Source organism: Epinephelus lanceolatus, chromosome 23 (assembly GCF_041903045.1).
Source record: "Epinephelus lanceolatus isolate andai-2023 chromosome 23, ASM4190304v1, whole genome shotgun sequence".
In the NCBI taxonomy this organism is placed as follows: Eukaryota; Metazoa; Chordata; class Actinopteri; order Perciformes; family Serranidae; genus Epinephelus; species Epinephelus lanceolatus.
In genome coordinates this window covers 22,773,732-22,797,641 of record NC_135756.1, presented here as the reverse complement: position 1 = coordinate 22,797,641, position 23,910 = coordinate 22,773,732, and the positions used below count along the sequence as shown (strand labels likewise).

General features: G+C 42.4%; 1 protein-coding gene across 4 annotated transcripts in view; it reads right to left on the bottom strand.

Moving 5' to 3' along the window:
- Positions 1-21,263, bottom strand: part of gramd4a (GRAM domain containing 4a) — a 65,547-nt gene extending 44,284 nt beyond the window's left edge. For all 4 annotated transcript variants that reach the window (XM_033614922.2, XM_078164983.1, XM_033614923.2 and 1 more), the window contains exons 1-3: positions 20,920-21,263; positions 10,882-11,095; positions 755-875 (exon numbers count right to left, since the gene is read on the bottom strand). In XM_033614922.2, coding sequence (XP_033470813.1) covers positions 755-875; positions 10,882-11,095; positions 20,920-20,948 — 364 coding nt within the window. In that variant the 5' untranslated portion in view covers positions 20,949-21,263. The remainder of the gene's footprint in view (positions 1-754; positions 876-10,881; positions 11,096-20,919) is intronic.
- Positions 21,264-23,910: the final 2,647 nt, after the last annotated feature.

The following is a 23,910-nucleotide window of genomic DNA, read 5'->3' as shown; positions in this document are numbered from 1 at the left end:
TTGCCCACAGCAACAAAGAGCAATACACAAAACCAACCTCCTGTGAGACCAGAATCCACAGAGCAGAATGATATTAAGAGCTAGTACTGGATGTCATCAAAAGCTGTAAGAGGATCCCTCTCTATAAAAACAACCAAGAGCATGTACAGTAAATTGATGAGACATCAGTAAGTGCCACCATGGGGTGCTGAGGAGAATTTCATTTCGGCTACAGCTGAGTTTAACCAGAGCCTCTCGACAAACAGAGGAGGCTGCCTGCAACAGGCACAGTTTGGTATACAATCAGAACAAATGGGAAAGGCAGTGCAGATAAGAAACTCACACTTTCTCCCCCCAATCTTCCTCTCTCCCTCACCACCTACATATTCTGTGTAACCATGAGCTGAGTGCCACAAAATCAGAGCTTTTCTCTGAGAACTGACAAGAGGAATTCTGGGTAATGTGGGAAATCCATAGCTAAAATTAGAGGTAGATGAGGCAGCTTGTGGGAAACTAAAACCAACACCAGTGCAACACACAGAACACTAGACACTAAGATGTTTCATATCACCCGGCACAACTTGAACCAATGGAGCATCAGCAAACATTTGATCAATAAACTCAGCAACGGAGCAAATAGAAAGCGTGTGAGGACAGTGAAGATGAATTCTTGAAATAATATCTTGAGGTTTGAATGAGTCTCTCTATATCTGAAGTGCGATCTGAATGAATAGCTTCAAAAGAAGACCAGAACGTGTTTTTTCCGTGTACTCACGTAGGAAATGTTTCTCCAATAAGGCAATTTCCAGGTGACCTTTGACTTCGTTGAGCCGGTCTGACTCCGACCTCTGGAAGTCCTGGATGGCCGCAGCCATGGTGGGAGACCCCGAACCTGCCTGTGAACACACATACACACACAATGATGCATACAGCGCATACAAAGACGACCATGCACACACACCCAGGCAAACATTCGATTCACAAGCAAAGACAACAAAAGAAAGCGATGTTTGGTTTTAGAATTACTCGCCAAAAAAAATACATACAAGTCAGCACGAGCAGGGATATCCCATATGATGTAACACACACATATACACACACAGATTAGCATGGTGCCATGACTCACGCTAACGTTTCCTGTCCCGGTCTAAGTCCAGCTGGAGCGTGATAGGATGAGGAAGGCGAAAAAGAGGAGAATCCCCCCCTCTTCCTCACTACAGCAAACACTGATGACTCACACACCCTTATGACTAAGGGCTTTAACTCTGACACACACGGCTAGCAACACAACATGTGTGTAGGTGGACCGGCTGGATGATAATGATTGAGAGGTGACGACTGTGTGAAAGAGGAGAGGAATCAGGGACAGGGTGTGAGGAAAAAAAAGGGTGAGTGGGTGATGGAGGGAGAGGAGAGGAAAGAGCGAGAGCAGGGGAGAGACGGCGGTGCTAGCGGATGATGAGCACTGCAGGTTGAGAATCGCTGCTCGACTACAGCAAGGGTCCTTTAAAAGACTCCTGCCACACACACACACACACACACACACACACACACACACACACACACAACCGCACACACGCTGCAGCAGCTTCTCCCTGACAGCAACCAGCATGGTTTGCGTGTGCCTGCGCAGACACACTGCAATGTCTTCAGCTGATGTGCTCTCTGCAAAGACCGCGAGAGACAGAGAGCGAGGAAGAGAGAGAGAGAGAGATAGCACAAAACTGACATTGACCTGAAAAAATGTGCTTTGGGAGCAAGCCAGAGCCTAACAAGATAAGCGGGTGGGGAGACATAGAGATGGGGAGATGGAGAGAGTGTCCCTGAATAACGAAGCGCTTCAAAGACAACAAATAAAAGCCTCCTGTAGAAGTGTGTCATGGAGGGGAGAAAGGATGTTGACTGAAAGAGAGAAGCAGAAACAGAAAGAGGGTGTGAGAATTAAATGGAGACAGGAGGATAAAAGGGAGAGGAGGAAGGCGAAAGAGACAGAGAGACAAAGACGTGAAGGACATGGAGGAGATGAAAGGAGCAGACAGCAGGGAGTGGAAAGAAGTTTTGCTGCATTACGAGCACTCGGCTGCAGCAGTGCTCCTTGGTTTTGTATTTGTCAGCTTCAAATTCAAATGATTTGGTCCAAGGACGGTGCATTACGTGAGCAAACCTTCCTGTTGTTTGATGCGGTCGACATCTCTCAGTCAGTACCTCCTGGTTATCATAAGTGGGTCAAGCCCTGACGTCACCCTGGACGATTATCGGCTGATTAATTATAGTGTTCCCCCCTCTCCCTCTTTCATGTCTGAGGCTGACATGAGTGCAGGAATCTCACTGCGTCCTGCTGTAAAACCATCTTTTCAATTTCTTCGTGTGTTAAACACTTCATTACTGAGTGCTGTTAAAGCATCAAAGTTGTGGTATCCATAGCTGCAGCACTTTGCTTACACCCACTCTCAGCCTCTCCATCATGTAGCTGTTAGTTCTGTTTAAGGTGGACATAAGGTCGCTGAGCACAACATACTCCAACTGTGAAACTAATCTTCACTGTCTGGTGAAGAATAGAGGTGCAAACATCTGCATTATATTATGAATTTAAGTTGCAAGCAAGCCACAATCCCCAGCTCTAGTTTTCTGTATTCTCGACACTGTTGAGTAACAGCCTTGCCTGTTACTTGCCATTTTCAGGATGCCAGCAGGGCCCCTCCCTTGCAACTGTTATCTGGTTGACAGGACTGCTTTCATAATACTTCTAACCAGGCAAAGAATACTCCCAACCTAGAAATCGCCTACTCTGCTCCACCATTCTCTGTCTGGCTGAAAGATGTGATGTCCTTTTTGCATATGGAACAGATAAAGTTTAGCTTAGAGGGTCTAGCTGGCACTTTCTAAAGAAGTGGTGACCCTTTGTCTCCTTATTTAATGGCTCATGGTCCGCCTTCTTCCTGCAACTAATGAATATTTTTGTTATCGGTTAATCTGTCATTTATTTTTTCGATTAATCAATTAATTGTTTGGTCAATAAGATTTTAGAAAAGATGAAACATGTCTATCTGTGCTGTCCACAACCCAATGATAATTCAATTTACTGTCATAGAGTAGAAAAGAAACTAGAAAATATTCACATTTAAGAAGCTGAAATCTGAGAATTTTAACTTTTTTTCTTAAAAAATTAATCAAAACTATTAATTGATTATTAAAGTAGTTGGTGATCAATTAATAAACTGACAACTAATTGATTAACCATTGCAGCTCAACTGCAATGACTGTATTTTACCCAAATTTATTTCATTTATTTTGCCTTTTCGCTTTCTTCTCCTGGCCATCTACTTGCTCACCTATTTGTTAGTATTATTGTATAGGTTTATCACTAGCTATAGCTGTCTTCCCCTTTTAATTATTATAAACTTTTGTTTTTCTGTAATGTGTGTTTTCAGTGTTGTGCAGGGGTTGGACTGGGTGAAAGGCTGGATGGGGAAAAGTGAATAAATATGAAAATTGTGACCTCTAAACCAGTCAGTGTGTTCACTGTTGGCTTTATTTTTTCACCAATTAAAACTAACTAAAAAAAAAACTAGAAGTACCACCCAACGGTTGTAGGCCTTTACACACCATTCAAGTTCCTCTTACAGTTTACATCCATGTCTGTGAAAACATGGATGTAAGATTAGTGTCACCAATTGGTCAGTATCCCTTGACCTTTTGGATATTAAATGTTATTACTTATATCCTATTAGACATTTGTGTGAAGTTTTTCAAATTAGCGCAAGAATTCTTCTTCTGTGGCCGAAAATTTTACTGAGGCACACTAACCTTGACCTTTGACCTTCCACCACCATATTCTAATCAGTTTATTCTTCAGTCCAAGTGGACCTTTGTGTCCACTTGGACACAGGTTCGACTCCAGCCTGTGGCCCTTTGCTGTATGTCACCCCCCCCCGCGCTCATCTGTCCTATCAATTAAAAATGTCCGAAAAAATATCTTAACCCTCTGCGGTCCAGAACTGCGCCGGCACGTCAAGATCACGTGACCGATTTGAGACGACGTAGCAGCAACACGCAGCCTCGCTGAGTCTCTGTTTCATTTTGTGTGGAAAGTGCAAACTTTGTACCACTTTTGAAATCGTCTTGATAGGCCATATAAAACCGGACTTATGATAAATAATAAATGCCATGATTTTCCTGAATATTGTTGTCACGTTTGATCCGTGTTTGATGCAGGAAGAAACGGTAAAAACGGGCCGTTCGGCCCTGACGAAAGTGCTGAAGGCAACAGCAAAAAACAAAACGACACCCTCTTTCCTATTGGTTGAAAAATGCACCACGTCAACCAATCACAAAATTGTATGGCAACACACATCATTTGTTGCTGGGGAAGAGGGGGAAGTTGTGGGAGTGACGGCAGTGAGAGAGACAGCAGCAAGAGAGACACCGATCGCAATCACAGATAGAGTTGGGATTTGTGACGTTTAGCGTGTTTGGAGTGTATAGTTAATGTGTGGTGTAGTGTGTTTTGGAAGAGGAGAGAGGAAAATGAGCCTCCGACGACCGCATTGAGCGGTACTTGGAGGTCCGCACAGAGGAGCGGACGGTGTGGCAGGGCACGCCCACCAGGTCCGGATCTCCGTTTGCTCAGGCAGCAGAGCCACACAGTGTGTGTCACTCCTCCTGTTGTCCTCCTGTTGTGTCCTCCTCCTGTAGTGTGTTGTGGTGGACAGGAACTGTTTTTCAGAGTGGCACAAATAATATGTGTAAAATCACGTAGGAGAAAAGCAAGCACTCTCAAAATAAATCCCCTAGAAAGGTGCACGGCCAAAAACAGCAACAAACACAGACGTTTCGACAGAAGAAGACTTTATGTCGAAACGTCTGTGTTTCTGGTACTGCCACCCAAGTTGGTTTATTAAATTTACCAAAAGGACATTTGTGAGTGCTGGCATTTTTCCCTTTGACAAATAATTTGTGTGGCATCTGATTGTTTTGTAAGTAGGCTAGTTGTTCAAAAACGCCTGAGGCATTTTAATGTAAATAGTTATGTATAACGTTGTTGTTTGCTAAATTAGGACATATGTTTTTGAAGTTTACAATTTATATTTTTATTCTAAGTTACAAAAATGGTTCGTTAGACATGTTTGTGGTTTTCACAGTAAAAAGTCAAACTTTTTCCTACTCGGATTTTATGTTTTTTGTGTGATTTTAGGTCCACTGTGTTAATACAGTATGTCAAAATGAAAAAATAACTGTAAAGTCACACAGGTGAGGTTGTGCTGAAAAGAATGATACCAAACAAGGCAAGGTAAACAGTTTTTTTAAGGTGAAATTTAAAGGTAAAATGAAAAGTAGTCAAAAACAGCCAATTACCCCCTAGACCCCATAGGGGGAAAAAAAAAAAAAAGAAATTCCCTGCAGGTGTTTTGGAGATATCACATTCACAAGAATGAGATGGATGCAAGGTCACACTGACTTTGACCTTTGACCACCAAAATCTTATCAGTTCATCGTTGAGTCCAAGCGAACGTTTACCCCAAATTTGAAAAATTTCCCTTGAGGTGTTCTTGAAATATCACGTTTTCAAGAATGAGGCAGACAAACAGTGACCTTTATCTTTGATCTACGACCACCTAAATTTCATCAGTTCATTGTTGAAGTCCAAGGGGACGTTTGTGCCAAATTTGAAGAATTACCCTCGAAGCGTTCTTGAGATGTTGTGTTCACGAGAATGGGACGGACGGACAACCTGAAACATAATGCATCCGGCTATGAATTGCCACACCGAAAGAGAGCAACAAAATGAATAGATGCATATCTATGTGTAACAGGCCATGACATTTTACTTTACTCGACATTTTACATCAACAGCAATGTGATTAGAAAAAGTACTGAAAATGTTTCACCAATTTGTATGCACTCATTCTTGCTTTTCAGCTCTAGTTCTATTTAGCTGTGTTAAAAATATTTTATTGTGTCTCCTCTCTGTTCTGCTTCTTTCCAGTAAGCTCTTTCCAGTGAGCCTTTCCTCTCTGTTTGGAGACAGTGAAGATCTCAATGCTGTCTGCCACATCTTTCTTTGCCTCTTGTTTAGAGACTTGTGCTGACTGATCTCCTTATCCTCCCGCTCACGCTCCTCAGTCATCTGTTGTACTTCTCAGCTGATCCTTTCTTCTCCTCAATCCATTCCTCTTCTCTCCATGTTCAGCCTCTAGGACACTGTCCATGGGTTGCCTCAGCACAGAACTGACACAGAAATGTCTGGTTCATCCTCGAGAACAGCTCTGGGGATCTCACACACTTTTTAAATACTCTTTCTTCCATGTTGTGCTTTTTAGGCCTGCAACCTCCTCATGGGGCTAAATGTGTCTCACAGTAGGATAGGGAAATACAGGAGGTGTGATTTCAAGGCCCTGATCTGCTCATGAACACACGTATCACAAGAGACCTTCTCCTTATTTGGCAGATTGTCAGTCCAGCAGGCTGGTGGTAGTCTTTAATCAGCCATGTCCAATAACTAACAATTTAGAAAGATACCTAGTTTGTCACAGAAAGTGTTATTGCACAATGGACACTGACTACATGGGTGTGCCACTTCTATTTTATAAAATGTGTGAATGTAAAGACGTCAAGACAATAAAGCGTAAAAAAGTTAGTGAAAATGTGATTGTGAATATCAGGCATTTATGGCACAAGATGCTACATTACTATGCTGTCATCAGTAACAGTTTAATTCAGAAAAATAATAAAGATGCACGATATATTTAAGGTTGATAAATTATCGTCTGACAATGGGAAATTGATATTATTATGCATTATTCTAATTAAGAGATTATAGCTGATAAATTACACCAATAAAACAAAGCCAAATTGCTCCCATTGGCTTACCAAAGGCAGCATCTACACACCCCAACACAGTGTGTGGCAGTACGCTTTTGAGGTGGTTCGCAAGCCTCCAATAAACACATAGAAGAAGCACAAGTGCAGCACATTAACTAGAGAGCCAAACATGTCGTTTCAATAGTGTGGACGTCCTTCACTGTTTCTGAGATAGACAACACGATTATGCCAAAGGTCTGATCCCCGATTGCCAGACTCCCCATTAGATCAGCAAACTTCCTGCTGCTGTTTAACAGGTTAGATGCAGTGCTGAAAGACTGTCTCCAGAGCCGCTGTCTTACCAGCAAATGGTCAGTATCTGCCCAGTTAGCACGTGCTAACACAGCAGCAGTGGCTCACATCCAACGCAGAGCCTTTAAACGGTCCAGTCACCAAAAGAGGCTCAACTCTGTGGTTAAACCCATTATTAACCGGTTGGTAACGCTAGCCGTGTCTGATCTGATCCCGTTTGGTTCGGCAGATGAGTAACTCCGGAATCAGAGCCAAGCCCTCAACGAGGGCACGTCTCAAGCCCGTTGTAGATGGGAGGTTCCAGACATAAAAGCGTATTCAGTTAACACTTGCAATGTGCTGCTACAGCTAGCACTGTCACTGGGTGTGTGCTGGCAGATGGTCAGCAACTGCCCCTTGCGCAGAGCTCAAACATCTGCAGCAGTAGTTTCCTTGTGTCCCCGCAAGAAGAAGTAGGTACTTTACTTTATGGTTCAATTACTTGTGTATAATATGTTGACGTTGCTGTTTTGACAGATTATGTCAAAGCATTTATTTTCAACTGTTAGGCAAAATGCTCTATGAAAACAAAAGTAAGTGTAGGAAGTTTTTTTGACATACTTTACAAGAAGAAACAAATTAACATTTGAAGAGTCAGAACCGTTTCTCGTTTCTGTTGTGTAAAAATAGTGTTGTCAGTGAGATTTGGTTAGGTCAGATTATCCATATTTTCTCACTACATCTTTGCATTTCTAACCCTCTGGTTCTTCTTTTTTTTTAATACAAAAATGCAAAATAATCTGTTATGTTATTGGCCATGAGAAGCAGGTTATCTGTAAAAAAGATACATATTGTGCATCGCTAAAAAATGTATAAAATGAACCAGCAGGAAATGTGATTCCTCTGCTAATGGTAGAAAGTGCTAACAGTGTAGAAGATATCGTGATTACTCTCAACTTGACAGACATCCTGTTCTACTTTCACTTTTATTTTTCTGAGAAACCATGTACCCACCTCCCTACCTAACCTGATTTCCTGTTAACCCTCTGATTCCCTGACTTTTTAAAATGGTGCACAAGCAAAAACTGTGTGTAGAACTCAAGTTAGTTACAGACAGTGGACCAGGGGTGCAATTCTGCAACATTTGCACACTCATTTATTGCCACTTTAAATAAAAATGAAACAGCTAAACAAAAAAAAAAATCATCAGATTAGACTAAGCTCAGACCAGACAGGCAACTCATGCCACAGAACAAAAATTAGACACGGGGGTTTCAGCAGCAAGCGTCTCAGTAAACCACAACCCTCTAAAGCAGCATCAGCTGCAAGGTTGCAATCCACAGCAACAGCTAGCTGGCAAAAACCCACATCGTATGTATTCTGGGTAGGACAAAAGTCAAAACCATAAAAAAACAACTTGTGGTTTGACTTCAGTATTCAGTGCGCTTTTGGACTTCTCTGCCATAGGGTTTATCTCTGGCCCTTACTATGAAACTGGAAGAGATAAGAGACTTGATTTTAAATCCTGTGGACATGATGACAGGCTCAAGCATTCATGACCCGCTACTGAAAGCACTGACTCCTGCACAGAGTGGCAAATTGAAGAGCTGCTCAGCACTGATGGTTGGTTAAGTGGCTTCTGATCATCATTTTTAATACTGACAATGCTTTGAGAGATATTTCATATGTAAATGCTCATTAATCATTGTGCAATAATACCAATAAAGCTGACATTTGTAGGGCTGTAAAACCTAGCAATATCTTAATATCAGGCACTGTCTTGACCTGCATCACATCACACCTGTCTGCAATTCTAAATGTATTTTAGATTTGCTATAGATAATGACTAGATGACACAAAGTATGACATGTGCAGTGAGGCAGCCACCTGATCTCGCAGAAAAGCGAGAAGAGGCCACTAAGGTCATACGCAGTCGTCTGTGCAATGACTGAACACCATCTGCCCAGTGACATTCTGCCTGTTTAGTATGGATGACACAAGCTAGTTTGTCAAAAAGTCTCAGTGCATGTAGCCCAAGGGCACGCTCTGTCTTCTTTTTAACATATGAGGTAATAAAGGTGAAGTTTAGAGGCAGGTCATGTAATCTAGTCCTGGAGTGTGTCTGGGTGGGCTCCAACGTGCCAGTAGAGTGCTACGCAGGGAAGATGATATTTCAACCAAGCAGTGGCAGCTTTAAGATTTTGAATGCAACAGCACGATTGGTGGGAGAGAGACTGCATGTCTCTTGTGTGTCTGTGTTTGTGTGTGTGTGTGTGTGTGTGTGTGTGTGTGTGTGTGTCACAGCAGGAATGGCAGCTAGCTTGGTCTATTTTGGGGCTACGGAGTGTGACTCATCAGTGCCGTGATGTGGGCGATGCCCTCCCAGTGGGATGGTTCCAACGCAGGCAAACACCAGCACACATGACATACAAACACCAGCCTACAGACACACTTGTGCACACAAGAAGGCTCAGGTGCACACACGCAAACACAGACACATGTTGCACATGCCCACAAAGTACGCTGAAAGGGACTGCAGTCAGCTAGATTGCTGACAAGTGAAAAAAACTGCCCCCTAACTGATGTCACTGTCTAATGATGTACTCTGTCTCTGAGTACCACTCATTTACCACCTGGCCTTGTGCACTGCAGCTTTCACTGGGATGCAGGAAAACCCACAGAGTACCTTCCATGCAACAGTCATATCAGCTGTCTATTTTCGGAAAACAAAAGAGAGAAAGTGAAAGAGATCCTGGAGCCTTCATTCAGGAAATGATACCATCAAGTGACTAATCTGGTGTTTTTAATGCCTGTATCTTCCTATCAGTGTGAGTGAATGATGATGACGACAATACTGCCGGTTTAGTCACCGACAAGGAAGAGAGAGCTGCAGATTTCATTAAATATGAACAGGATCTAGAATGGGAGGGAGAAATATCAAAACATGATGTGGATGTTTTTTAGTCAAGGCTAGCGTCTTTGTCCTTTCTCAGCATTTCCTCTTCACCCTGTCCATCTCCTCCCCTCCAGACATCTCAGAGTCCAATCTTCCGAGGCTCAGTTCCTGTCCTCTGGCCCCCTTTATCACCTTCTTCGCTTTAATCTTTTCTCTCCCTCCATTTTTCATCCCCTTCCTGCGATCCAATATCTGTTCATCTCAACGCTGCTTTCACTATTTCTGCTCCTGTCTGCTGTCGATTGCCATCTCTATTCCATGTCCCCCATCGGCAAATCTGTATCGCTGTCATCTCCTCCATTTTTCTTTATTGTAACAACCCCACCCTCCATCAGTCTTCCTTTCCTCTTCAGAGTAACCAAAAACAAGTGGGATTGAACAAAACAACGTACTGTCATTTTTAGCCCTAAACTAAGGGTGCTAAGAAAACATCAAACAGGTGAAACAGCGTCTACTGCGTCTCTCCCTCCCTCTGTTTTTGTGTTATTCTGGATATGATGCTAGAGTCATGCCGAGGTCAGAGCGTCCTTTTCAGACAGAATAATTCATGAGTAGCCTACATTAATAAACACCGCCATATGTGTTTGTCCTAGCACGTCAAGGCTAAACGTGTGTATATAAGACAAAAGCAAGATAGCCATGTATTCAGTATGACAAATACAGATGCAGAGAGATATAAAGATGAAGATAGATAGAATTGAAGGGAAACAGAAACGGAAAAAAAGGAACAGGAAATGAAACTAATCACTTTCTGCTTCCTCCATGAAACTCAATCAACTGCAAATGTGACCATGAGTCAAATCTCCAGCCTAAACACACGCATTCAAGCATGTCTGAGCATGATGAGCACTCACAGGGTCTCGCAGGATCTCCTCTGTGTCGCGCAGAGCTGTCCTGGGCTTCAGCTGCATGTCATCGCTACATTCGTTGTCAGAGGCGGGCGGCGACTCGGCCAGATCCGGGAAGTCCTCTCTCGTCCTGGGGCCTCGGAAGCGGATCTTGTCCAGGCGCTTTAGCATGGTCAACACCGCGCACCTGGGCTTTACCTTAACATGGCGGACGGCAACCCTGTGGGGACACAAAAGTGCAGGGGCTATTGTTGGTATGGCAGTGCGGTCTTTTTCCTCTTCTTCTTACCTTATCAAAACCTAATACATAGAAAACTAGCAGTAATTACCACCCCCTTTGTCATAAACTGGACTTAAACACAAAGCTTAAGCTAAATCTGAATCAGTAGGTTTTCACATATACTAAATATACTTTGTGTCTTGATACATAACATAGACATAATAAAAGAAAGTGAAATAAAAAAAGTAGTTGGTGCAAAAACTAGAGTAGACATAGCCTAATCCAGATACAAACCCAGCTGATGGGTGTGTTAGATTTATAGGCATTTGGTCGTAAACTACGGTATTGACAAATTTTATCTGCACCTGATAATGGTGCTAGATGAAAAACTAAATCCCCAGAGCCACTGCAATTTACTCTTGGGATAGGTGCTGAAATCGTGTCTAAAACAGCCCCAAGCCTGAATTATTAAAGACTTTAGTATTGATAAGCTCTTTATTGGAACATTTTAAGGTTATGATGTAATTTATTATCATGATGCTGACGCTCCTCTCCTCTCTGTGCATCGGGGCCAGCATCCTATACATGCACATACACATTCACACACACAACACAAAGTGAAGCCAGCTTACAGCAGAGCAGAGTCTATGGAGACGAAATTAAGATTACTGGAGTTGACAACAACTGCGCTCGTTACTGTAAGTACGTGACATAAAATCTTTGCGAGCCTAAGGCCAGTGCTTTATCAATATACGTGTTCAACAAGCATAAACATTTAAACATGTAGAGAAGCAATCTTTACTCTGCTCTGTCAGCAGTCTCACACACTGCTGCGATGTTTCACACAGGTGCAGCCCACTAGCTCAGCTAATAGTACATAGTTACAAGCAAGCTAAAACAAAAGCTGTCTGATTGTAGTCCAACTGTTTAGCTTAGTTTGCCACAAATCTTAAAATTTACCGGCCATACCTATAGGCAGTGAATCACCTCAGCAGCAGAGGAAGGAGGACAGAGGACAGTTGGAAGGACTGATGCTGACGGATCCGCAATTTGTTGAGTATTTCAGTCTGAACCAAAGTTTGTTTCTCAGTATCAACATTTGTAAAGGCAATCAGAAGTTACAGGACATCTACACCCTTTTTAATTTCCCTATCTGCCCTTAGAAAATTTTCCCCAAAGTAACATATGACATAACAAACGCCAACCTCTTGCCTTTTATTGAAGCTCTAACCACGCCAGTGTTTGCGTTTCTCTCTCCCCTTCTGCCTACACAAAAAGATCGAACCAGTAACCCTGTTAGTGCCATGATGACCACATCCTCTCACTCCTCTGCCAAACAGTTGACAGCAGCAGATCTGCTGACCTCATTTATTGATTTCATTTCCATGGCGGGAGCAGTGGCAGTGGTCGCGAGAGGCTGTGAAAGGCTTACTGATGGTGTTATGGTATCAAGGGCCAAGGTGTAATGATGGCAGATTGAACAGGGGGGCTGTTTGTGTCATCATAGACAGTCACAGGAGTCAAGATACTGCAGCATTTGCTCTGCATTCAGCAGCGGTAGCCTGACACTGCAGTACAATTAATCCCACCCATAAAAACAAAATACAGACAGGATTTATGACCTTATTAATGCCCACCAGAAGTAAGCCAATATAAGCCAACTACAGTACAAATGTGCTATAGTTCATAATTAGCATCGAAATGAGGGCCATTTTTAAACAACAACAGGTGCTAAACTGTCACTGGCAACACACTGATCCCCTCACTGCTACTAGTTCACAAATGTCCTATTGGCCTATTAAACTCTGGCTGCACCCAAAGTGTTGACTTTCCAGTCACCACCTCCAATAAGTCCTTTCTTTGAATGAGAAATGCTGACTGAACGAGACAGTAGTGAGGTTCCTGTTGTCCTAGTCTACGAAGAGGTCATTCATCTTCATAGAGTGGATATGACCGACTGGTATATGTCAACAAATTGTCATAACAATCTGTCATCCTTTCCAGCAGCCGAGCACGGAGCAACACAACATGCAGTCAAGATGATGAATGTGATGATTTTTGACTGCTGTGACTTGTCATTTAGGAAGGGATTAAGTGTAACTCTTCTTGATGTAATCCTCAGAGATTACTTAATCTGTTTGAGCGGATGAGTAACTGTCACACTTCGAAGATGGTTAACTGACTGACAAGCTGTCAGACAGGTTTTTTGTGAATGATTGGCTAACTGATAAGCCGACCGGCGTGTTGTCAGACTTGCCGCTTCATATTCACTCCATTTCTAAAAACTCTGAAGACTGCTGACCTGCAACTAAGACATTCCAGGCCTGGTTTTCTCGATAACTACGCAATAATCTTGGATTTTAGGCTAAATTAATGACTGAAAAGAAAGTTACGGACCCAATGTCTTTCATATCATGTAAATATTGAAAAAAGGTACATCTCAAATCCCTTGTTTGATCAATCATTACTCCTTGATCTTTGCGGGACCAGGAAATTATTCCGGTCCACCATCATGAAATACACTCTGTTCTGCCCCTTAACTTCCTGTTAATTACAATGGTTACTAGTACTGTCAAAAACATTGATTCTGATTGATCTATTGATTCTAAATACTAAAATAAAAGTTACAATACTCATTTTCTGCAGTGTCGATACACTGGTAGCAGTAGGGCTGCCCCCTAAGAGCTGACCAAGCGTTAGTCGACCAAGAAAGGTCATTATTCGGCAATATTTCATTGGTCGCTTAGTCGCAGGAAAAAAAACACCCCCAAAAGAACGTGAAACTCTATTAGGAGCTGTGCCTTATCAAAATAAATCTCAGCAGTCAGACAGGAGTCACGTTACAAACCAATCACAGCCGACAGATATCTTTCCCTTCTTCTGTAAATATTCAGTCTGATAAATACAGAAAAGTTGATCATGTTAGTGCAGGGCTCCCCAGAGCTTTACATCTGTCCCATGGACGATAGGCCTCCACAGTTATGAACAGCGTCTAGAAGAAGATCAGCTCTGCACTCATGTAAATAGGCTATATGATGCTTGTTAAGGTTGCTTAGAAACCCCTGACACAACCATCGTTTCTAGGCGGGTAAAAACGCAGCATGTGTACAGCCCCTAATTTCCAGGGCTGGTACCTGCGCTTATCACACAGGCTAGTTAATAACATGTCAGGCAGGAAATCTAAAGTGTGGGATCATTTTGAGAAGGTGAAGGACGAACCCAAGGTGATATGTAAACTCATCTTCATTGGTCGACTACAAACATGATGTATCATCTGAAACATGGAAGTAGCTACATGTCCATTAGCCACTTAGCACAATCATTACTGCTTTGCTGACAGCATCATTAACAGGCGGCTCGCTCAGTGTGTGATGTGTACTTGTAGATAAAATATAGGCCTATATTAATGAAGGTTCATTAGTATGGTTTTGTATTTCTCTGTAATGAAGCACAGTGTGAACAATGTTACTGATACTATTCTTTCTCACACCTTCAACTCAAACCATTGTGTTGCCCCGCCCAAAATATATAATTGAATAATAAAATAAATATCATAAACATGCAGGCAACTTGTCGACTAATGGCCCTAAATGACGACTATTGGTTGACTAGGAAAATTCTTCACCTGAGCCTCCCTCGGCATATGGGTGAGTAGATAATGGCTGAATTTTCATTTTTGGGTGCACTATCCCTTTTAGGCTGTATTAAGGGCTTGCTCCACTGCACACATAAGACCACGAACCTCAGATCAGGAAACTACAAAGAGATAATGATCTAGGGGCGTCACGCATTCACACATTATTCTTACCATATGCTGGATTATTACATTTACAAGCAGAACATCAATAAATGAAGACACAAATAACAATTTTATGGGGGAAAAACAAAACACACACAGACTAATATTTCATATTGTTTTGTCATGTGGGAGGACCTCAGTGACAAGCAAAATAAATACAGCACCGGCAGTAACTCGTTCGTTCTTATTACTCACTGGACAGATCTTCACATTATCTGTGTAGGAGGGACTAAGAGGCGAGGAAACGGAGAAAGTACAAATGTTGCATTTCCTCATGTAGACAACCCAGCCCCATGCGCACATATAAGTGGAAATTACAGAGGTGACTGGTGGGTTGACCTTTTCTCCATGAGGGGTGAGTGGAAACATGGTGAGTGGCAGCTCGATAAACACCCCCCTCCTCTTCTCAAGACACCTGTCACTATGAAATGTGTTCTCACAATAACCACCTGAACCTGCCTGCTAGGTGCTACAGCTCAGTGAGCAACTGGTCAACTCAAACTACCTACAGCTACCTTCCATAAAATCAATCCATAACAATACTGACTAATGAAAGCATCAGATGCACATATATGAATTCAAAAAACACCCAAGAATTTGACATTTTCATTCAGAGTTCCTTTGAAAATCACAATGCACAAATCACATCTTATTCAGTCTGTAAGTAAGTGCTAACATTTATGAAACACAGCCCTAATTTGTACGAGCTGAGATCTTATTAAAAAGCACATTACATGTTCCCTTGCTATTCCTCGCCTCCTTTCACTGCGGTGTTCCTCAGGCTACGTTTTCTTATTTATTTCCTTTTTGAAGGATTTCTTTCTCCAGCCCAGAGGCAGTTTCAACCACATCATCATCTTAAGGGATGAAACGATGAAAAGAGAGGACAGGAGGAGGAGGAGGAGGAGGAAGAAAAGGCTTCAGCTCAAGGTCTGATCACTATGTGAATGTTACTGTGGGAATACACACAAACGAGCCTTCGTGATACATTTGCTCAGTGATACACAACACAAAGACACTTCCATCCACTAACCATAAATCATGCTAACACACCAAGTCAGGGAGAGGCTGGTGCAACAAAGAGGAGGCAAAGATATACACACACTAATGCACATAAACCAAAATGACAGTATAGCAACACACACACAGACCTGTTTGTTTATTACTGTATATTAGTTAAGGGTGAGTAGCTCAACAAGCCCAGTGGGTGTTCACTGTACAAGCTTCAGTATACTGTTTGTGTGTGTGTGTGTGTACGCTTATGTCTGTCTGAGTAATCTCCTGCTAATGACCCGTAGTAGCTTGAGGTTACTCTTGGTCACACAGGTCACACTCACTGCAACAGCCAATCACTGTCATTCATGGATATCAGGCTGTAAGAGGCAGACTGACGCCCTTTGTCCTACATTCGTGTTTCTCAATTTTGTAAAAAGGGAAAATCATGTGAAGAATCTTCAAATACTGCAACTATAGTTTCTACTAGAGCTGAAATGACAAGTTGATTGACAGAAGTTCAATCGACAACCATTTTGATAATAACTTTATCATGATATAACATTGAAATGACGAATAAAATTTGAGGATTTGTCACTTTTATCTTATGTTTTATATCACTGGGAATTCGGTTTTGAACAATAGGTCATCCCTAACGTCTACACTTAAAACTAGGGAGTCGGGACGTCAACAATTAACCATTATTCGGTTGACCACCATGAATATTTTTGACTAGTTACGCATTTCAGTCTATAGGTTCATTCTGGTAGTCTTAAGTTTACTGCACTGTGCACCTTCAGGTCTGATGCGAGCTAGGTGGCGGCACTGCTCATTCGGCGATTACTGCTAGCAAAACTATACTCCTGCCAGGTCACTCAATTTTGAGCCACAAACCTCCTTTAGCATTGTTATCTATGTTATAACTGTTAGCTCTGTTAGCACGGTTAGCACTGTCAAAGGGACAAGTGATGCTAGCATAATTAACAATGCTAAAGGGGGTTTGCGGCTAAGTATGAAGCCGCTAACTCATCTAGGCTACCTGGGGGAAGCCCAGCAGGATAGCTAACATTTCCACAGCAACGCCATCTCGCCCCGGGGTCAGCATTACCAGCAGTAATTGCAGGATTAGTAGCGTAGCTAGGTAGCTTCCAGCTAGCTTCCTGGTGGTGTGCAGTGCAAAGCGACCAAGCCTGACGATGGCTAACCAGTGGAGACCAGAGGGTGGGCAGTGGACTTTATGTTTCCAGATGTTAACGCAGCTAGCCAGCTGTCAAAATATTAAAATTTCACCACCGCTACATGGCTAGCCCTTTAAAATGCTATGCTAAAGCTCACTGAGTCAATGGCGTGCCAGACTAACAGGATGGACCACTTGTATTTCACATCATTTTGCTTTTTTTTTTCCTTAAAAATTAATTGCTTATTTAATAGTTATTGGTTAATGGATGTTGGGCTAAAGCAAAATGAACAAAAACTGACATCCCTAAAATGCAATACAAAACTGTCATTAAAGACACATGCACTTAAAATGTCCATTGTTGTTGTTAAAATGAATTAAAATCAATATAGTTAAGGGAGTGTGATCACAGCAGGGCTGCATCTAACGATAATTTTTGTTATTGATTAATCTAGCAACTACTTTTTAATAATTAATTAATCCTTTGGTCATATCGGCAAATAGCTTCATCACAAGTTGCCACAGCCCATGGTGAGATGTCCTGTTTTGTCCGACCAACAACCCTGAATTCCAAAGAAATTCAGTATACTATAATAAGAGTGAAATAAGGAATCATTTAAGAGGCACCATGTATTTTCCAAATTGTGCTGAAAAATAGTTGATGATTCATTTTTGGTCCATGGACTCTTTTTGCCCTCTAGCACCTTGTAAAGTAATTCCGTTTCTAGCCGAGCGGCCCTACAGTATTCACAACGCTACACTGATCACAAGCCAAGATTGCAAGTATAGCATACACTGTTTTCAGATATACAGTGTATCCTTGTTGTAGGAAACCGTAATGCATTTTTTATGAGTGCTATTACAGGCCTCACATTCTTTAATGTATTAGCGTCAGGGCATGGCTATTTCCATCGGAGCATCAATTTGTTGGGCTAATAACGTAAATTGAATGGCAGTGTAATAAGCCTTAATGCTCCCAGGTGCACACAAACACACTCATCTTACTCTAATAACTATTCAGGTGAATGGCCTTCCTATCACCCCTGGTTATCTGCACTGATAAGAGGACACTGGCATGGTATAGCCACATGAGACACGAGTATCTCTTTCTACAGTTACGTCCTATATAACTGCTGCCCATCAGCCATGCATGAAAGGAAGGGGGGTCAGTGGAAACAACTGCATACTGTAGTGTACTGTACTGTTGAGTACAATGCAGGCAAGAGCATTCGCACAAGTAGGCCACTTTCTGTATTTTCTGGGACATTAGGCAGCCAGGTTTTGTTTTCAAATGACAGAAAGTTCACAATAACAGCTTGTTAGCTGGAAATGCCACAGTGTAGTGTTTCCGCTTTGGTGACTGATGCAAACCTCATTTCCTTTTGCAATTGCTCCACTCTAAAGTGCTGTATAAACCCATGTAAGGCCATCCTGCCATCATCATCTGTGGTGCTTGGTTTCTGCAGAAACAACAGGAGGCTCACCTGTAGAGCTAATCTTAACTTCGACAAGTTTCTTAAGACAATGCGAGATGGAGAAAGAGATTATCATGACTTGTAGATATCTCATTTGCCAGAATTAACCAGAATGCACCAAGGAGTCGCTCGAACTTTTGTTCAGCTCCTGCATTCATAGTGAAAAGACAGGCAACAGATGGTCAGAGGAAAAAAGCATCAGGCTACTGCCATGCTGAATAACAACTGCCTGTAGTAAAACAAAGTATGCTGCCAGTTGCTGTTCCAACTTAGAAGACAAAACAATACTATTTTCTAATTAGCCCAGGCAACTTTTGTATCACTTCAGCAACCAAGCTGCCTCATAAACACACTCACAAAGTATCCACATCCTTATTAAGTTGGAACACAAGCCTCAATCTGCATGCACAATGTTTCTGTAAATGTTTTCATCAAGCCTCGCATTTTTATTTGATGTCAACCCTGGGGATGGAGCGGGAGGAAGGGAGGAGAGTGCAGATATGAGGACTTTAATTAGACCTATTAGACATATTCTGCTCTGTTTATAGTTGAAGGCTAGATGAGGGTTGTGCTCGAGTCCCAGTCAACAGATTAGGAGATAAGAACAATAAAGACATGGTAGGAACAAGAAGAATGCACTAGCTTTTATCTAGCCCACTAATGCAACCCTCTGGGCGATGTGTAGTTGGCTGAACAAGGATAAAAGTCAGTTATAGCGTGCATTTTTCAAAGCCAACATCATGTCCGAGGTATTTTTTTCTGTCTGTGCAGCTTTGGAATGGTTAGTTTGTGTTTTTACACAAGTCAGGTGCACAATATGCCTGGCGCTAATGTTATTATAAACACAATTGATGTGCAAATTATGACAAAAAAATAGATGATTTGTCCCTTTTCTCTTTCTTCCACATTTCATCTTTGTTCTGAGGCATAATAGAATTGTCATGGGCTCTTTTTAACAAAACGCCAGAGTACATCACAACTCTTAAAATCAGAATTATCTTGCAGAGACAGTACCAGCATGCCCTTGCGGTGCATTCAAGGCTGGATCAAGATGATGTTTTCAAAACAGCTTTCCCAGGTTTTGAAAAGGATGATATCAGTTCAGTGCCGTCCTGGATTAGGGAACAGCCCGACCTTGATGCCTCTGTCTCTCTCGGTCTCTGTCTCTCTCAATTTGTCATGTGGATTACTGTAAATTTATAATGTTGATCTGCTCCGTACACCCGACATCCATTGCACGTCTGTCCATCCTGGAAGAGGGATCCCTCCTCAGTTGCTCTTCCTAAGGTTTCTACCATTTTCCCTGTTAAAGGGTTATTACTTATTAGCTGTGAGGGTCCAGGGACAGAGTGATGTTGTATGCTGTAAAACCCTCTGAGGCAAATTGTGATTTGTGATATTGTGCTTTATCAATAAAACTGAATTGACCAGACGTGGCGAGGTGAAGTTTACTCACACACACTGCCTTCAATGCACCATCCCTCCTACTCTACTGCTATTAATTCACCATGCAGTTATATAAACAAGGATATAATCAATCAATACTTCCTTAACGATCTGTCAATCTGCCCTCTGTGTCTGAAATCAGATGAACAATGGGGACAAAGTGACACCAATTGGCGGGGTCAATCCAGGCCAGGAAACCAATACTTGTCCCCACTTCCCCACTGACAGAAATGGGGAATTAATTTTAATTTTCACAGCACCTTTTTAGGACAGCGCTATCAACTCTCAGATCTCGGAGCTTCTAGGTGTCAGTGAACACACCACACTTGTACTTTTCAAATCAGTATGCGCCTTCAGGTGCATTATGTAACTTTGACATGAAAATAAAATAACGGTTAATGTCGGTCACTGACTGTGATGGATTTTAGGTTTCACGTCTACATGAATGAAAAGCTGACCGAGTGTATGCCCAAATATTATTAAAATATTAACATAAAGCAGCTAGGCTATATAATATGTATGTGAAATGGTTATTATGGGGTGTTTAAGTGCGGAAAATACAAAAAAGCAGCAATAGGCGTTACTAATAACATTGAACTAGCAGCGGACGACCGTTAGACTTTGATGTTCACGACTCCCTCCAGTTTAGCGTTAGCTAGGCCAAACGGTACTGCTGAATTCACATTATGTTTTAGCGACTGAATTAAACGCTATGAAGTTAGCTAGGCCTCGAGTTTAACTGTTAATAACCCCCACAAACGGTCGGACATTTTCTCACATCTGTAACATACACAGCGTGAGAGCTCACTAATCCGCATTTTGGATGACCCCGACGAAACAGTGAGACAGGCGGTTGAGATTAAACAATACCCTAACAATTCTTCCCTAACAATAGGTATTTTAAGAAGAATATAAAGGGGGGAACAAGTCTTACCCAGCACGTAAATCGTAGCAAAGTTTCATGAACACTGAGATTCCCTGTAGTCTGTTTTATCCTTCAGTACACCTGCTGCTCAGGACGTCCAAATTAGCGCCAGTCTCACGGCGAGAGCTGCTCACTTGGTCCATCCATCCCAGCGATATCTGCTTGTTTCTCTCCGCCGACTAAATATCGTCTGTGTGGAGCGGTTAAGCAGGGAAACACTGAGGAGAAAAAAATACCAGTTGCGTCTCTCCCCCTCCTCCTCCTGTCTGGAGAGAGCTGCCCTGACCAGCACCGTTACGGCCTGGAGCTTGCAGATACTGGCTCGCCTCCGTCTGATTTCGCAGAAACGGGCAGGGAGCAGGGCCGAGCCGAGGAAATTTCGTCAGTGTTCGGTGCCGTGTTCTTAAAGGGGCCGTTAGCGGTGAGTGATGCTGGAGAGGCAGCAGCACGGAAACACAGCCGCCTCCTACCACCGCCCTGTGGCTGCAATATGCACAGTGAATTATAAAACACGTGGGTAAACAATGGCCTCATTATAATGTCATTGAGCATTACTGTAAATTACCCAGTGGACTCATAATATGATCACTGTCCTGTTCCATCTGCCTCTTATTTTGGTGCAAGAGTTTTGCCTCCATGTCCTCTGTTCAAGCATATTAAAATGCTTGAATGCAAAGGCAATGTGAAAATAATCCATTAGCAGCACCAATTTTAAAGGGGGGTTCCTGGGGTCCACCTAATTTCTAGCATCCTGGTGAATTTTTAAAGGGGAACATCGCCTAAATTAAGAGTGTCTTCAGCCCTCTAAACCAGGGGTGTCAAACATATGGCCCGGGGGCCAGAACCGGCCCACCAAAGGGTCCAATCAGGCCCACTGGATACTTTGCACACCCAACAGTAGTACTTGTGAAGGCAAAGAAGTTTTGCAGACATCTCCTCTACTCAAGCATATCAAAATGCTTGAATGCATAGGCAATGTAAAAATACCCCATTAGCAGGGCCGTAAACACCAATTTAAAATGGGGGGTTCTTGGGGTCTGCATAATTTCTATCATTCTGGTGATTTTTTTTAAGGGGAACACCACATAAATTATTGTTTACACGGACAGCGATACAAATAATTTATCCCATATAAAAAAAAAAAAAAAATCCGGGTTTACACGATCAGTTTTGAAAACAATATCCCTGCTGCAATTAGCATGCTGGGCCAGTAGGTAGCGATACACAATATGTCAAACACCATAGAAGAACATTCTGTACATGCACAGTGATTTGTTTTCCTCTTGGCGCTAGTGATAAAAACAATGATAAACTATATCTTAACCTTACGTAGCATAGTTAGCTGCTATGCACTTACTAATAATGGGCACAGCAGATGTCCTTGTGCGCCAGTATAGCGGTGATGTTGATGCAGCAGTGCTAAATTCATTTGTAAGCTTGTGACTCCCAGAAGTGCTAACAAAACGTAAACAACATATCTGCCATTGTCGTTGTGGTTACCGGGCGCCTAATGGGCAGGCGTGAACTGGGTTGCAACGTCATTGTTTTCCAAAATCTCCGTCTATCCTGTTTACACATCTCCACAGAAACGAATATTTTTTTAAAACTTTCACTTTGGAAGCCGTTTTTGAAAATCTGGTTGCTGGTTATGTGTAAATGATAGGTGTAAACGCAACGATAAATACCCGTTTTCAGAAATATACGGGACCGTATAAACAGGCCCTAAGTAAAGGGTGTTTTCACACTTGGTCCTTTTCAACCCTCTAAACGGACTCAGAGCGGTGACTCAGCATTTTTATGCACATATGTGAATACTCCAAGAGAACTCAGGCCCTTCTGAAGTCCCCTCACTTCAAGTCCACAGTGCGGCTCGCTTAACCTGTGCACTGTTAACACAAAGCACTCTTGGTTCGCTTTGCCCTTTGCCATGTATTTAGCCCTCTAGATCAGTGGTTCTCAACTGGTATAGCCACAGGGTCCAGATTTCTCCTTCGTCAAGAGCTCTAGTTTGCTGTCTCTGTCAAGCACCTGTCCGATATCCGATAATCATTCACTCTACAGCAGGAAACAAAGCACTTCAAAGTAAAAGCTCTGTGCTAGAAATGCACTGTAATTCAACATAAAGAGTGTTTGAAAGAAACTTGACATGTTTGCAAGTCACTTGCGGTCCATTCACAATGGACCCATGACCCACTTTTAGACCGCAACCCGCCTGTTGGGAACAACTGCTCTAGATCACATGCTATTGCACTGGGACGCCAGGAAAAACAGACGAAACCACATTGGTCTACCTGTAACACTTGCAAGGACGCAGGACAAGGAGTGGTGTGGTCCATGGAAGATTCTGCACATCTCCAGATGTGGAGTGTTGAATACATCAAACGGCAACAGTCTACAGTACACAAACGCTAAGGTTTTCCTCCAATGTCAAGTTCATCTGAAAGTGAGGGGCTTCATAACCACACTGCAGTGCCTGTTTGGAGTTCACTTTCAGATGAACTGACAATATGAACACAAAAAGGACTGAGTCCCTGTTTCTGTTGGTCCACTTTTTGGTCCACTTTAAGAGGACTGGGTTTGGTTTGTTTTAAAAGGACTATATGTGAGGACACCTTCAGAGTTCCAATATGTAATTTCATGGTCTAGGAAAGTTCAATCAATAGCTGTGAACATGAGCTGCTTTTGTTCATTTGGCTCGGGGCTCATTGCTCAAAATACACTATGTGTGGCCCACCACACAATGTTGATTAATCAAGCAGGATTACTTAACATTTTTCCTGTTCATCTATTGATGGCAGGACTATCACACAGTTTGTAGACATGCACCAGGTATGAACTACACAGGCAGAACTGATGTGTTTTCATAAACAGCACACGAACGGTTACCTAACAGCACACGGCTGGGTAGCAGACATGGCCACAGCAAAGAAGCGTAAAATCAACTCTAAGGGCACCGCTTTAGGGGGCAGTAGAAAGTTGAATACTTTCTCACTGAAAGAT